Here is a 16,256-nt window from a genome sequence, read left to right on the forward strand (position 1 = left end):
CCTTCTTTTCTTAAGCCCACAGTTGGCTTTTCTGCCATTATTTTAAATTCTTCTGGTATCAGTGTAGAAGGCCATTAATAAGGCACTAACATAGCTGTTTACATGGTTCTGAACCCCAGAAAACCCGATTGAGAATGTTATCAGTTTTGCATGATCTTGCTAAAATACAAGTTTCCCTGTTTGTGTTCTCTTTGATCTAACAGAGAAAAAATGGAGATTGGTTTTTTTGGGCCACAGAGGCAGCCCAGGGTACTGGGAGTGGGGACAGTTTTTGACTGGACCCCAGGCAAGAAAGGCCACCGTGGCTTCTTAGCTTTTAGACCTATGTCCTGGGAATCTGCTCTGGAGAGCAGTGTGCAGTCTGCTGAAGGAGATTCTGAGGTTCCCACACCCCTTATTGGCAGGCAACACTGACTCCTAGGACCTACCTCGGTCACCTAGAACACAACACAGGGCCCCTACTTCCCTAGCCCTCAAGGCAACAAAAATAACTGTGGAAAATTATAAAAGGAGGTTAGTGGGAAAAGAAGAAAAGAAAAGAAAAGAAAAGAAAAGAAAAGAAAAGAAAAGAGAAAAGAAAAGAAAAGAAAAGAAGGAAGAAAAATGAAGCGTTAAAAAGAGAAGCTTCTGGGAAAGGCAGGAAAGCAGAAGATGGGAGGGAGGAAGGGATGAAGCAGAGGAGGGGCCAGGAGTGTGGCATTTTCCAACTGTCCACCAGAAGACATTTCAGGCTTTAATGAATGATTAAGGGAGGAGAAGCAGAGGGGAAGGTCTTCATCTCTGAAACCCACTCACAGGAGCCAGCTGGGACTCCTCCTCTCTCCCCAGACATGTAATTCTTGGGTTTTATGTTCAAAAGCCTCATCCAGGTGTGAAACAAACAAGATGGGGGCAGGAGGCAGGGGACTCATTCCCTTCCCCCTTCCCCTCATACAGAATTTGGGAAGATCCCTCAGTGGGAGGTGGGCAGATGGCCACAGAAAAGAGAACAGTTGTGGGGTATGAGGCTAGCATGTCCCTAAGGTTCACAAATGCAAAGAAACAGGTAGAAAGGACCCCATCTGGAACCCTGGGGGACAAGGGGCTCATAGAAATGCCTGAGTCACAACGAGATGGGGTGGGGGAGATAGGGCAGAGAGAGACTACTACAGATGGATCCAGTGTATCCCTTGCATTTGGTCCCTATCTACTCCCAGTACAAAGGTGCAGATTCCCCAGCCTGTTGCCCCAGACCTCCTGCATTCCTCGCCTTGTCAGCAGACACTATTCTGTACACGAGGCGTGAAGAATTTGGGGGGGGGGGGGGTGTAAAGGTGCTGCAAACACTGGAAATTTCATGAGGAGAAAGTTCCAGAAGAGCTGCACCACCTGCTTTTGCCCAAGGTAAGGACACAGCAATTGGCCGAGAAAAGTGGTAGATGACCCAACAGGTGGGGTCATAGGCACATCCCTGGACCAGCATTAGGCAGACACCAAATGGGAGACAGAACCTGCTGCTCCACTGAATATCCTGTGGCATTCAGAATCAGTCCCAGACTGGATGGGGGTGGTGGGGAAGGGAGGGAAGGCCAGTCAAAATCCTGACTGTGACTGAGCTATAAACCCAAAGCCACTCACAAATCACCAAATTGGGCTTAAAATGTCATAGGCTTGTATCAGAAATTAAGTTTAGTTATAGGAAAGTAAAGTGATATTTTTGCACATCTGAATTGTTGGCTTGTGAAGTTCATGCCTGCTACTCAAGTACTGACTTCTCAAATTCTCCTATAAAAACGGACACCAGCCTTTCTGGCTGGCAAATGCTACGTTCAAGGCACCTTGGCTGCTCACTCATTGCCTGGCCTTCCCAGATCTCACCAGGTTCTCAGAGACCTCCCCTAATAGCCAGATGAGTCAAAGCCACATATTAGGAAATCATCTGCCATCACTGCAGTTAAGGTGCCAGCCCAGGGCCAGCCATCAGTCCCCAATTCTCAGCAACTGAATCCTGCCATTAGCATTTGGGCTAAAGGCTCCCCTGACGTGTCATAAGCTCTGTGCATGGCCAAGGTGAAGGAAGAGGAGTCCTGGGTCTGGGCAGCAAAGTTACAGTAGCATGTTTCCACACCCTGCTCAGGTCCTTCAGGAAAGAGGCCTTTGAAGGAAGCTTTGTAAGCATTTCTAGGCTGTGAGCTAGCATGAGGGGCCAGAGATCCTGTACAAAAGCAGTGCAGTATTTGGTGCCTTTCTACTCCCAGGTTTGAGTGCAAGATAAAGGGCCAGCAAAGGCCTCTGGGAGCTTTTCAGAGCTGGGCAATGACCTGAAGATTGGGGCAGACCTGCTGGCCCAGCCTGGAGTCCACTCCCTAGTGCCCTGCTGAGATCGATTTACTAGAGGCCAATGTGCTGTGAAGTAGGGGCAAGAGTCCTGGGTGGAGGTGTTGCTGCAGACACTTGAGATTTTATGAGGTTAATGAGGAGCACACCATCAGGAAGGCCACTCCACCTCCCCTGCCCCTATATTGAGGGAGAAACAAAATCTCAAAAGTGAGATCTCAGGGCTTCCTTGGAGGTAGAACCCAGAACCCAAAGGAAATCAAGGTAAAGGGAGAGATTCCCACCTCCTACCAGACCACTGTCCTCTGGCAATGGGGAAAGTCTGCTGGATCTCTGAGGAGCAGCTCAAGCAAACGTTGTGGCAATGACCTAATTCCTAGGGAAGGCAAGATATATCCACCTTAGGGGTTCCATTGTCCCTTAAAATCATCATGTCAGAGACCTCAGTGAGAGCTTGTTACCTGAACAAAAGAAAATAAACACTTTTCCTCTGCAAAATGCTCAGACATACCACTATCCCTTCTTCTCAGGCAAGTTACACATCTGTGCCAACCAAGTTCAACAAGCCACTCAGGGATGTGTGACAATTTCTCTAACACAAAGCAAGGATGGGGAGACAGCCAAGGAAGCTCTTCTGGCTAAGCCTAATACATTCTATCTATAAGAGTTACCCACACTACGACCCAGAGAGATTCAAGTCACAGTAACAATTAGACTTCCTTTTTGGTTTGCTCTGGAAGTTTTTCAGACGTGAGAAATTCTCTGGTTGTCACTGAATTTTTCAAGTATGGATTAGGTTCTCCTTCTTCACAGATACGGTCTGGCCCTAAATTCGGAACAGAAGAAAGAAGCTGCTCTGTGGTTTCTAAGCAGATCCCCTCTGGTATTCTAGAACACAGTTGTTGGGATTTTCTCTGTGGAATCTCAGTTGAAATGAGAGGACAGTAAGGCCGATATGGAGAAGTCACATATTCATTTTTTTCCTCTCTCAAAATGTTTTCCTGACCCTTTCCAAGTTCCTCTGTGGAAACATCTTCCAGAAAATTCTCAAAGTTCACCACCAACTTGTCAATAAGGTCTCTGGGGAAAGAATATGGTTTTAGAACTCTGTCTTCTTCCATATTCACAGGGTCATCAGATTCCTTCAAATTTATCTTATCCTGAAAAAGAGAAAAGGATACCCCAATGATCATTTTGGAGCTACACATGAGGTAGTCAATAGGCTTGGGACAACCAATGTCTCACCTCTTGACCAGCCCCCCACATTCCTTCCAGAGACCAGAAGTGATGGCCAATCACCTCCATATGCCCTTCCATAAGAGCATGGCAACACTGGCCCATTTCCTGAGAATGGCACAAGGTATTCCATTTTTTTCTTATAGAGAGCTCGAGACTATTTGCCACACAATCTTAAGTTCACAAAACTACAGTTCAGATGGGAACCAAAATTAGAACTCTTACAGATGCAAAAACTACAATCATGAAGACAAATGATTTGCCCAACATCATCAGAAAAATCAAAGGTGGCCTCCTAGGCAGAGGCAGTGTCTTTAACATCTTTGTATACAAAGAGTCTAGCTCAATGCCTGGCATTCAGTGAGTAATATATGCCTGCCATGGAGGCCAGCCCTATGTTACTCAAAAAGCATTTTCGAGGCACCCAGATGGCTTAGTTGGTTAAGCGTCCAACTCTTGATCTCAACTCAGGCAATGATCCCTGCATTGTGGGATCGAGCCCCTTACTGGAGCCTGCTTGGGATTCCTCCTCTCCCTCCCTCTGCCCCTTCCTCTATCTCTCTCTCTCAAAATAAATAACTTTTTTAAATAAATGAACACTTTAGACATCTGACAATACTGCCTATAAATCTGTTTACTCTCTTCATAACTTTTAATAAGTAGCAAATAAGGTAATACACAGCTGATACAGGAGAGAACAGAAATAACACAAATAACAAAAATTTAAATAAGTAAATAAAAATGTCCATGTTTAAAAAAGATTTCTGAGTTGAAACAAATGCTAATACTAAAAATTCCAGCATCAAGCAATACTAGAAACAGTCTTTAATACAAATTTAAAGGTGATATTTGACAGGGCTTGTTTTTACTTAACTAAGAAATTATACCTTAAAACTTTCAAAAGAGTTTTTGATTTAAAAACTTATGAAATTTGGGGCACCTGGGTGGCTCAGTCACTTAAGTATCCCACCTCAGCTCAGGTCATGATCTCATAGTTCATGTAAACCCTGTATAATCTCAGCCCAGGACTCCTAACCTCCATCACTCTTCGTTGTCTTTTACAACCAGCCTCCTCAATGATTCCTTAACAAAGACAGGACTGTTTACCTTGAAATCATCTCCACGCCATGTGGCTATGCTGCTTTCAGCAGGGTTGGGGACATCGGGCCAACAGAGGTGCTTCAATCTGCTAATAATATTTTAAAACAGGAAGTGAGTTAAAGAAGTATATTACTCACACTGCATGGCTATGCCAAAAGGATGGAGCTTTGCTATAGGGAGTTGTGTGGCTCCCTAATAAATAAGGTCAAGCTTCTGACCTCCTGACAGAAACTGGGAAACAAAGTAACCTGGGGAGTGAAACTTCAAGTCATCAATGGGATGTGATGGAAAAACACCTTTCTTACCCTCCCCTCCCCCTCATCTCCACCCCGGGTCTTGATGCTGAAAATCACACCATCACAGAACCATGTCTTTGAGATATATTCTCCAGGAAAGGTAACACTCAAAGCCTTATAAGATACCCATACTTTAGTGCAGTGATTCTCAAAGTGGGGTACCATCCAGCAGCAGCAGCAGCAGCAGCAGCAGCATTACCTGGGAGCTTGTTACACATGCAACACGTACAAGAATTTGGCTGCTGACCTGGTTTCTACCTATGGTTGGAAAATGAGGTTGACATTCACTTAACCATAACTAAGCATAGCTGCTTGGCAGAGAAGGCCCCAAATTGCACAATTCTGGAGAGAGAGGTCTATGAGGGAGGGAGCTCTTGACCAGCATGACAGTATGAGGCTGTCTGTGGAGAGAAAGCCTATGACCTTGAGGATGAGTTTCCTTTCCCATAGTGGCCAGGACAGGCAGGACAAATGCCCCTGTAGCCAGCCCTCCAACACTGCACCAAGAGCAAGGAACAAGTCTGTGCTGGGCACACTACTGGCTAGTAATCTAATTCTATGGGTATGCTCCCTGGTCTGCCTGGGAGAGAAGCTAGTGTCCTTCAGCCCTCTTGCTGCTGCCAAATGCTGAGAGAAAGGACCTTCTCCCTAATTTTAGTCTCAGATGCCAAATACAGAAGATAAAGCCTGTGGGGCAGCTGGCAATCCCTTGGCCTAAGCCTGATGTACGGGGCTGTGGGGGTGAGAGTCCTCTTGTTTGGTCAGAATTCTGATGAGCTATAGGGTGTAACATATAATAAACTCCATAAATATATGCCAAATTAATAAATGAAACAACACCCCCTTAATGACAGAGAACCCTCTTCCACCCATGATGTCTTCCACCCCTTTCTGTTGCCTATAACGCCCATGCTGTCGCCTATAAACTCACTTGGGCTTTTTGAGACCATATGCCACTGACAAGATGATGAGAATAAGAAGGCCACCTCCAACCAGAGAAGTTATAAGGAAAATCTCAAGGATACCTTTGGGAATAGGAGAACAAATGTCAGTTAAAGTCCTCACTTTCTTAACAAATACCAAAGATTAACTTTTTATTCTAGTAGCTTAAGCAACACATTACTTATGAGTTTTCTTTCAATTCAATTGAATTTGTTCATTAAAAATAACCCTGGTATTTATGGCTCCTCATCCAGTTCTCTTCTGCCTGAATAATAGTGACAGATATTATGTTCACAAGGTTCAGTCTCCAACCTTTTTAATTCAGTACATATTTATGAGCACTTACCATTTGCCAAACACTGTTCTGGGTAATAAAATAAATAGCAATAAGCAAGAAATACAAGATATCTACTCTCATGGAGCCTACATTCTGGTAGGAGGATTCAGACAATAAAAAAAGATTATTTCAGATATAATAGGATATTAGACTGTATCCAAGGTAAGGTTGAAGAAAAGTTAGTAACTTTACATAGGGTGGCAAAGGAAGACTTCTCTGAGAGGTGAAATTTGAGCTAATATTAATAATGAGAAGAAAGTGGCCATGCAACAATATGGAAAAAGCATTTCTGGCAAAAGGAACAGTAGATGCAAAAGCCGCAAAGCAGAAAGAAGTTAACACAGACAGAAGCAGAAAGTTGTAGGAGATGAGGTCAGTAAACAACAGATTGTGAAGGATCCTGAAAGCTATGGGTAGGAGTTTGAATTTTACTTAAAATACAACAGAAGCCACTGGTGGGTTTCAAGCAGGAGTCTAGGGTTTTAAACTCTGGCTGGTGTGTGGAGAGTAGACTGTAGAGGAACAGAGACAGAAGGAAGGAGATTTGTAATGTGTAGACAAGTGTAAGAAACATCGACGCTCCAAGGCAGGCTCTTGCCTTAAATTTGACCCATGGAGAAAATTCTAGCAGATAAAGCAATTTGTGCCCAGTGTTGTGAAAATAAAACAGGATTTTTAAAAGACGCTAAAGAACAATATCAAAAACCTCCAAAAAGGCAGTGTTAGTCCATAAAAATAGAACGTGTTGTGTAAAAAACACAATCCCATATTCGTATTTTCCAGAGGCATAAATATATTTTTATTCTTTTAACAACGTAATGAGCAAGAGGTTTTCAAGAGTACTTAAACCAGACTATTTTTCACTTTTACTGTAAAAATTGGCAATGTCCTTTCACTTTTAATGTAAATAATTCTTAAAACAATTCGAATATATCAAATCAAATCTCTTTCCCTCAAAGACTTGAGAAAATTAACATATTTCTGTTTCGCCCATTCCCCTTCTTTCTTCTTGATCTCTCTTCTCATTTCATCTTCTTTTCCTCTTGAATATTTCCCATAACCATCATACAACACTATACAGCATTTTATATTTTATTTATTACATTTTTCTTGCTATTTTTCTAATCTAAAAACTAATAAGCAGAACATGTCATGTATGTTTTTACTCAAAAATCTTCACAAAGGATAGAGGTTAAGTTACTTCCTGTGGGCCAGTGGTGCTTGTTCAACCAAGGTTTTCCCTCTAAGTCCCCATTGTGCAGTAACCTGTGACACAGAGAAACTGGTAACTATGAACTTGGGGACAGCCTTGAAGCAGGAGCTTGTTTGGACTGAGAGTAAAGTTGGCATTAACTTGATCTCTTCACCTCAAGATAATAGGGGGCTATCCATTAGGAAGGAGCAAAATGACCACTCTTTTTCAATTCAGCTCTCAATGTGCCTGCTCTCCCTATTCTCTCCTCATACATACACCTTCCAGGAAGGCCAGTGAGCCACAGGGTAGATGGTTCTTCTATGTACCACCCTTTCATTTGGCTTCCGCCTGCCTTTGGAAAACATCATCACTAACTGGCCTAAGAGAAATGCCAAGAGGACTTATCCAAGGCTTGAAGGAAATACTCACTAATTGACAATGTCTTGAAATTTATCGTGGTGCCGTTGATCCCCCCAGCACTGGTGCTGGCCATGACTTGAAGACTATAAGAGGTCTTTCGTGTTAGGGACTCCAGATCGTACTGCAGGATGTTGGAGTTAACTGTCTTGGCTAAAGGAAAAAGATGGAAGTCAAATGCCAGAGCCAAGGCCAAGTAAAAAAAAATGCCAGATCCAAGGCCAAGGAGTGAAATAAGAGCACTGGAACCTGTACCTCTAAGCCAGCCCATCTCATACCCCAATCCCTCTATCCATGTTGTGCTTAAAATTAGCCTATAAAGATAGATCAAGGACCTAAACATAAGAGCTAATATTATAAAACTCTTAGAAGACAAACACAGGGTAAATGGTGGCCTTGAATTTGCCCTTGTTTTCTTAGGTATGATACCAAACACATAAACAACAAAAGAAAATAGATTACTCTGGACTTCACCAAAATAAAAGCTTTTGTGCATCAAAAGACATTATCAAGAGAGTGAAAAGACAACCCACAGAATGGGAATATATGCAAATCACAGATTTTATAAGGAACTTCTATTGAGAATATATATTTAAAAACTCTTAGGACTCAACAACTGAAAGGCAAATAACCCAATTTAAAAATGGTCTGGGGGGTGCCTGGGTGGCTCAGTCGGCTAAGCGTCCGACTTCGGCTCAGGTCACGATCTCGCGGTCCGTGAGTTCGAGCCCCGCGTCGGGCTCTGTGCTGACAGCCTGGAGCCTGTTTCGGATTCTGTGTCTCCCTCTCTCTGACCCTCCCCCGCTCATGCTCTGTCTCTCTCTGTCTTAAAAATAAATAAACATTAAAAAAAAATTTTTATAATGGTCTGGGGCGCCTGGGTGGCTCAGTCGGTTAAGTGTCCGACTTCAGCTCAGGTCGTGATCTCGCGGTCTGTGGGTTTGAGCCTCACGTCGGGCTCTGTGCTGACAGCTCAGAGCCTGAAGCCTGTTTCAGATTCTGTGTCTCCCTCTCTCTGACCCTCCCCTGTTCATGCTTTGTCTCTCCCTGTCTCAAAAATAAATAAAGGTTAAAAAATAAATAAATAAATAAATAATAAAAATGGTAAAAAAAAATTGAAAAGACTTTCTCAAAGAAGATCCTTAAATGACCAATTAGCACATGCAAAGATGCTCAGCATCATTAGGTATTAGGGAAATGCAAATCAAAATCACACTGAGAAACCATTTCATGCCCTCAAGGATAGCCATAATAATCTTTTTAAACATAAAATAAGTGTTGGTAAGAATGTGGAAAAATTGGAATTATCAGACTTTGCTGGTGGGCACATAAAATGGGGCAGCCTCTATGGAAAACAGTTCAGTGGTTTCTCAAAATGTTAAGCCCAAATTACCATATGACCCAGAAATTCCACTCCTAGGTATATGCCCCAAAGAATTAAAAGCAGAGAACTCAAACAGGTATTTTCACACAGATATTCATAGTAGCATTAATTACAGTGGCCAAAAGGTGGAAACAACCCAAATGTCCATCAACTAATGAATGGATAAATAAAATGTGGGATATCCACATAATAGAATATTCTTTAGCTATAAAAAGGAATGAGATACTAATACAAGCTACAGGATGGATAAACTTTGAAAACAATATGCTAAGTAAAAGAAGCCAGGTAAAAGAAGCCTCATAGTCTATGATCCCATTTGTATGAAATAGCCAGAATAGGTAAATCAAAAAGACAGAAAACAATTTTGTGGTTTCCAGAGACTGTGGAAAGAAGACAATGCCAAGACACTGATTAATGGCTACCAGGTTTCTTTTTGGCATGGAAACAGGTAGAAATGATGGTCACACATCATTATCAGCAAACTCAATGCCACTAAACTGTGCATTTTCAAATGTTTTAAGTGGTGAGTTTTATGTTATATGTATTTTGCCATAATAAAAAAATTTGCCTAAATTTAGGAATCCATGCCCATCCCTAGGATATCAGGAGATAGCCTGGATTCAAGGAAAAAAGTATGACTTGGCAGTGGGCAGTAGGAGTCAGGATAAAGGGTCCTGCACCGAGCTAAGTGTCACTACTCTACTCTTTAATCCAAGCACACAAGTCCATTCCAGACTAATGATGGTGAAGCTCCCAGGAGGCCCACTTGTTCACAGCCTAACGAGGACATATTATATCAACTCCTGTGGTTCCTACAAAACTGTCACTTCACTCTCATTTGACTCCAAAAAACTCAAGAGATAGGTACTCTTGGCCTCATTATCAGAGATTCTCAAAGAAGCTAAGTGACTCATGCAAGATTATAGGGCACCAACCCTAAGGCAGGTCTATCCATAGCATGTTTGGGTTTTAGGGAGTTTCCAACTTGGCTATAAGCACACTTACAGAATTCTTTTCCATCTTCAGCTTGGTAAAATATGGTGTAGTTGGTGATGAAACCATTTCTTTGACTCTTGGGAATCTCTTTCCATGTGATTGTGACTGTCTTCACACCAATGTTGTCCGCCTGGGTCACAGGACCTGCTGATGGAACTTTACAGGACAGGGAAAAAAACAATGAACACTGAATCACAGTGGAGTAGATCCTTTCCCCACAAAGGCTCTGGCTAGTACTGAAAGCGAAATCAGTGCTGGAGGTGGGAGGTAGGAGCAAAGTAGGTAAATGATGAATCATCTTGTTTGGGAACACTGTTTTCTGGAATTATCCATCTCGAACAGAAGAAAAGCAGGGTCAGAGGCCTGCAAAAAAAAGTACTTTCTTATGGCTCTCACTCTCATTTTGCATTCAGTTTCTACTCATATCTGTAATAGCTATCATCAAATATAGGTAAAGGATATGCCCCCATGGGCTACCTCTGAGTGACAGGATGTGTTTTCTAACATGGAGGAGGTTAACTTTCAAAAGATAAAGTCTGAGAAGTTCACCAGTAAAACCTTGATTACAATTACACAATTAAAAGTAATTTTTTAGCATCTCCAACTTATGATTAACTCTGCAAAGTCCCTAACCCGGTCTTAGCTAAATGTTATTCTGCCTACAGGGCTATTTGCACAAAGTTTCTTTGTGAATTTGCACAAACTATTTCAACTCTCTGGGCCTTGATTTTCCATTTATTAAATGAGGGGCCTGGACTTGATGATCTCTAACTTCTAGTCCAGCTTTGAAATTCAGTGGATCTACAACTTGACCACATTGTGTCAAGCATATATAGCTTACCAGAAGCTGAAAGAAGGTGCAGCACAGCTAAACACTAAGGCAACTGTGAATGAGCTACAGACATCCACAGCCTTGTCTGGATGTTGGATAGCACCCCCCCACTCAGTGTTTCCTTGCCCCACAGGGCCTTTTCATACATACTGCCTTCTCTGACATAAGCCTGGATGGAAAATGGCTTGCCCACTCGATCTTGCAACACTGGATACACAGAGATGTTATAGCACCAGAAAGGTTTTAATTCATCTGTAAATAAGAAAGAGAGACGGAAAACAAGACTTACTTCAGGGCATGGCAAAGGAGAAGAACCACTAAACCAACTTACCACTACAACTTACTAAAGATGCTCTATTTCTCTACAGTTTCCACATCTGGAAAATAAGGAGGTTAGGTTGGATGGTCTCTAATGTCTATGCTAGTTCTAAAATAGAACTTTTAAAATTAATTCTAAGAACCAAGTCTGCACCAGTGTGATAAAATGACAGAGACATCCAGGAAGGGAAAAGAAATCCGTCCCTCCTCCATCATGGATTTTGATACCTGATTTGGTAGCAATGCAGAAAAAAACTGAATCCTTCTGTTAACAGCACATCACCTGGTGAACTCAGATACCATGAATTCTAGCTCCTCTGTCTTCCTGCATCCCTGCATGAGTATAAATCCTTATATGAGTGCTATTAAGTATTAATAAATGGCTGGACTGACAGGATTAGGAGGGTAAAGCCTCACTTATCTGTGATCAGTGTTTGTTGGGATGGGATATAAACTCTAATGTTATCCCCATGATCAAGACATCAGGAAGGGCTCTCTGATGGTGGTGTTAACATGGTGTTTTCCACCTGGAAACAGGCCAGATACCTGGTGTGATACCCATGACTTCCCAACACAGCCTCACTGGGAAATGGCAAGAATGTCACTTCACTAAGCTTGCACTAGCTTTGTCAAATGCTATTAACCACACCTACAGCTTTGACGTCAAAGTTAAATATTTTAAAACTGATGGAAATGAAACTGAATCCCACAAAAAGGGAACTTATACGGTTCATAATTGCTACCTTGCTTAATTGTCCAGTTTGTAGCCTGAGACACAGATTCCCAGGAAAAAGTGGAGGGCTCTGAGTCCAAATCTGGAAACCACTCAACCATCCATGTGTCTACCGCTGGAGCAGAGCTTCGCCACTCCACCACCAGCTGGTCCTGAGTGAGGCAGGCCTGCATGGCCTCAATGCACTGAAATGCTAAGAGAGGAGAAAAAGAAGAAAGAAAGCTACCCAACTCATTCTCCAAATGCACCAACCACACTGGCATGCATTCACTGCCCAAATTGTAAAGAAGATCAAAGTTCAGGATCTCCACTGCAGCCTCCCTTAATGGTGCTGTTTCCACCCTTTTTATTGTATCTCTTTTCTTTAACCCCAACTTTGATGTAAGTACCTTCTTAATTTTTCCTTATCTCTGACAAAATTTACCTGTTTCCAAGAAAGGATCTCACTAGAGAGTTGCTGACTCAAAAGACTCACCTTCCACAGGTGCCTCTGCAAATAAAAGGAAAGCAAGCCTGAGACAAAGAATGAATCTCTAAAGACAGAATTTCAGGCACCAGGAATTCTATGGCTGGGAGATGGGGACCCTAATATCATACCAGGGAGGTGGCTTCAAATTTCATCTGTCTAGGCTAGCCCCACACAACCTGCCTATGGATTCCTCTCCATAGGGCAGTAAGAATTGTATCTGTACCAGAAAGATGCAGACACACTCATTCAAAGCACCTAGGTATGGACCGATATGCCAATGACAACATTTTCTGCAAGCCCAACAAAAAACTCATGTCTGGATAAGGGCAACAAGGATTCCTTTAATAGAAAAGTTGAACATGTGACTTCAAGTACAATAGCTAGGATTTCATTAGAATCAGAGGGCTATCTTATTGAAAATTTTCTAAATAAGCAAAGAGAGGAGAACTACTAGAGGTACAGTATGGCAGAGAAGGGGTGGGGCTCAGAAGATCATAGGATGTGGCTCTCCCCTCTCCTCCACTTCTTATCACCCACAACACACCTGAAGCTTCAAAACTGGAACAGAAAATATGCTTAAATGAACACCAAAGACAATCTTGGATAAAGGCAGAAAAGGAGGCAGTGTCCCTCAAAAAAATAAATAAATAAAAGAGCCTTCTGAAGCTAGAAGCCAAGGCCAAATGTAGGAATTTGATGTGGAATCTGGGGTATTGAATCCTGCTATTTCTAGGCAACAAGCCCCATGAGGCTGTGTTCATATTTAGGAACCTCTGTTCTTGAAGGCCAAAGTTCATGAATCCTTTTCCCAAACTGGGCCTTTATGAGACACTCCAGCTGCTAGTCCCATAAGCAAGGCCAGGTAATTTGTCACCCTGAAAGGGTCAGGAAGGGCAGATGAGGCATGAAGAAAATGTGAAGCTGGAGTGAGGACAGGGGCCTGAGCATTAAGCCCTCATAACCCCTAGAGCTCCTGTCACTCCCACCTCCTACCCCCTCACCCCTGCTCATAGCCTGTACGCATCCTCAATTACCATCGAAGTCAGGCCAAAAGGCATTCCTAGAGCATCTGGAACCCTCCCCAGCCTCTTGTAGCAGATAATGTTCATGCTCTCTGATCTTCTCAATTCCTTCTTACTGTTTTTGTGTATTTTTCTTGGTTGGAAGAACTTTGTAATATAACTCATACTCCAGAGTCCCCTTGCAAGGTCATGCTGGAACCGCCTTCCCCAGGATGTTTATTACAGATTTTACCTGTTATGGCTTGAACTGTGTCCCCCCAAAAAGATATCCTCAGAATGCAACCGCAGAATGCAAGTACCGCAGAAGGCAACCTTATCAAGAAATCAGGTTGTTGCAGATGTTAATAGTTAAGATGGTAGGTCCTTAACCCAGTATGACTGGTGTCCTCATAAGAAAAGTGGAATTTGGACACACAGACAAAGAGACAGAGGAAGCTGGCCCTGTGGAGACCAGGCAGAGAGTGAAGTTATGCTGTCACAAGCCAAGGAATGCCTAGAGCTTACCAAAAGAGGAAGAAGGAAGGAAGGAACTCCCCTAGATGGTTCTGAAAAAGCATAGCCCCATCAACACCTTGGCTTCAGATTTCTAGCCCCCAGAACAATGGGATAATAAATTTCTGTTGTTTGAAGCCACTCAGTCTGGTACATTTCTATAGCAGCCCTGGGAAGAACACACTGCACCTTTGGCCTGGCCTTCCCTTCCCTGACGTTGCTTCCTTCACTGCCTTTTCTGGTCTCCCTGGAGGCAGTTTCTCAGTTATTACTTGCACACAAATCTTAACCTGAAGACAGGAGTGAGTGTTGATTCCTAAGCCCACACCTTTCTTTACCAACACTGGCTATCAGAGGAACAGGAGTCAGGTCGAAAGAGCCAAATATGCTGCAGGGAAGAAGAAAACAGCCCAGGCTCTGGGCCACAAGAGTGTGGAAAAGGTTCAATTAAGCCATAAGTCAACCTTCAAAGGGCCTGGGTAGTGTCAAAGGGTGCTGAAAGAGAAGTTTCCTAATCATCACTCTGCTGTATGTATACTAATTGCTGAATCTTTCCATTATTCACCAAGAACTTTTGAGCACTTTCTCCAAATACACCATACCCCCAGGAGCAGGAGAAAATCCATATTCTTCTGGGGAGAGGGGGAAGGGGCTTTGACCACTAATACCTTTAAGTTCTTGTCGTTTGCATGAAAGCAGTCACTGTGGGCCATCACATATAGTCCTCAGGTGCTATGGTGCCTCACCTTCGCCAGCTGTCCTAGCCTATCCTCAGCTCTTCCCCAAGAGTTCAACCTCCTTCTGACTCCCCACCACAAAATGGCTGTGCTCTTCTGGGCCCTGCCTCAGATCACTCCAGAGTCACCTGCTGGCTAAGGTCTTTTAAAACCCAGAGGATGATCAGACCAGATGGAACCTGAAGGTGTATCTATTCCAAACCCTTATTTTAAACATGGTAAAATGGAGTCCCACAGAGGTAAATAACCAGTTCAGTGTCAAACAGCATCAAATCCAAGGTTCTGAATAAAGCCTATTATATAAATTTGGATCGTGGAGACCTGTGTTTGAATTCCACCTGAGAAACCATGGGCAGATTCCTAAGCTCTCCCTAATCTCAGCTTCATCGTCTATGAAATGATTCCACAGCATCTACCTCATGGGTCATTTCAAGGCTAACATTAAACTGACCTATGTCATCTTATCACAGTGCCTAAGATATACTAACAGTATATGATAATTATACTTAAATATTGTTATAGTTATTACAATTATAACTATTCTCTACTTGACTCCATTTTATTAAATAAAATTCTGTAAAGCATTACTTTCTTATATGTCTAAAACAGGGGTCTTTATACTTTCTCTGTAAGAAGCCCAACAGTAAATATTTTAGGTTTTATAGTACACATGGTCTTTGTCACAACTATTCCACTCTATCACTGTTTCTTTTTTTTTTTTTAATTTTTTTTAACATTTATTTATTTTTGAGATAGAGACAGAGCATGAATGGAGGAGTGTCAGAGAGAGAGGGAAACACAGAATCCGAAACAGGCTCCAGGCTCTGAGCTGTCAGCACAGAGCCTGATGAGGGTCTTGAACTCACCAACCGCGAGATCATGACCTGAGCTGAAATCAGACGCTTAACCGACTGAGCTACCCAGGCGCCCCGTTATCACTGTTTCACAAAAGGTGATACAACTAAATGTAAACAAATAGGTGTGGCTGTGCTCCCATAAAACTTTATTTACAAAAACAGGTGCCAGGCCAAGTTTGGTCCACAAGCTGTAGCTTGCCTACATCTGGTCTGGGATCATTATAACTAATGATCACACCAATGTTTCTGACACAAATCAAGTACCTTCAGAATTGGGAAAAATAAACAACAAACCCTATGGGAATTTAGCTAAAATATATTTCATAGTATTTGTGAAGTTGATAATCCATGTCTAATAAAAATTTAATGAGAAATTGTATTAACAATGACAATAGTAATAATTAGCATTAAATAAAGCATTTTATTTATTTATTTTAAAATGTTTATTTTGGGGCGCCTGGGTGGCTCAGTCGGTTATGCATCCGACTTCAGCTCGGGTCACAATCTCACGGCTCGTGAGTTCGAGCCCCGCGTCGTGTCGGGCTCTGTGCTGACAGCTTGGAGCCTGGAGCCTGG

General features: G+C 42.6%; 1 protein-coding gene across 1 annotated transcript in view; it reads right to left on the reverse strand.

The window, feature by feature from the left end:
- Positions 1-1,705: 1,705 nt before the first annotated feature.
- Positions 1,706-16,256, reverse strand: part of IL31RA (interleukin 31 receptor A) — a 60,743-nt gene continuing 46,192 nt past the window's right edge. The window contains exons 9-15 of the mRNA XM_019414375.2: positions 12,114-12,296; positions 11,203-11,304; positions 10,230-10,376; positions 7,853-7,993; positions 5,881-5,974; positions 4,660-4,741; positions 1,706-3,476 (exon numbers count right to left, since the gene is read on the reverse strand). Coding sequence (XP_019269920.2) covers positions 3,027-3,476; positions 4,660-4,741; positions 5,881-5,974; positions 7,853-7,993; positions 10,230-10,376; positions 11,203-11,304; positions 12,114-12,296 — 1,199 coding nt within the window. The 3' untranslated portion in view covers positions 1,706-3,026. The remainder of the gene's footprint in view (positions 3,477-4,659; positions 4,742-5,880; positions 5,975-7,852; positions 7,994-10,229; positions 10,377-11,202; positions 11,305-12,113; positions 12,297-16,256) is intronic.

Source organism: Panthera pardus, unplaced genomic scaffold, assembly GCF_024362965.1.
Source record: "Panthera pardus isolate Hobbes unplaced genomic scaffold, ASM2436296v1 HiC_scaffold_2, whole genome shotgun sequence".
In the NCBI taxonomy this organism is placed as follows: domain Eukaryota; kingdom Metazoa; phylum Chordata; class Mammalia; order Carnivora; family Felidae; genus Panthera; species Panthera pardus.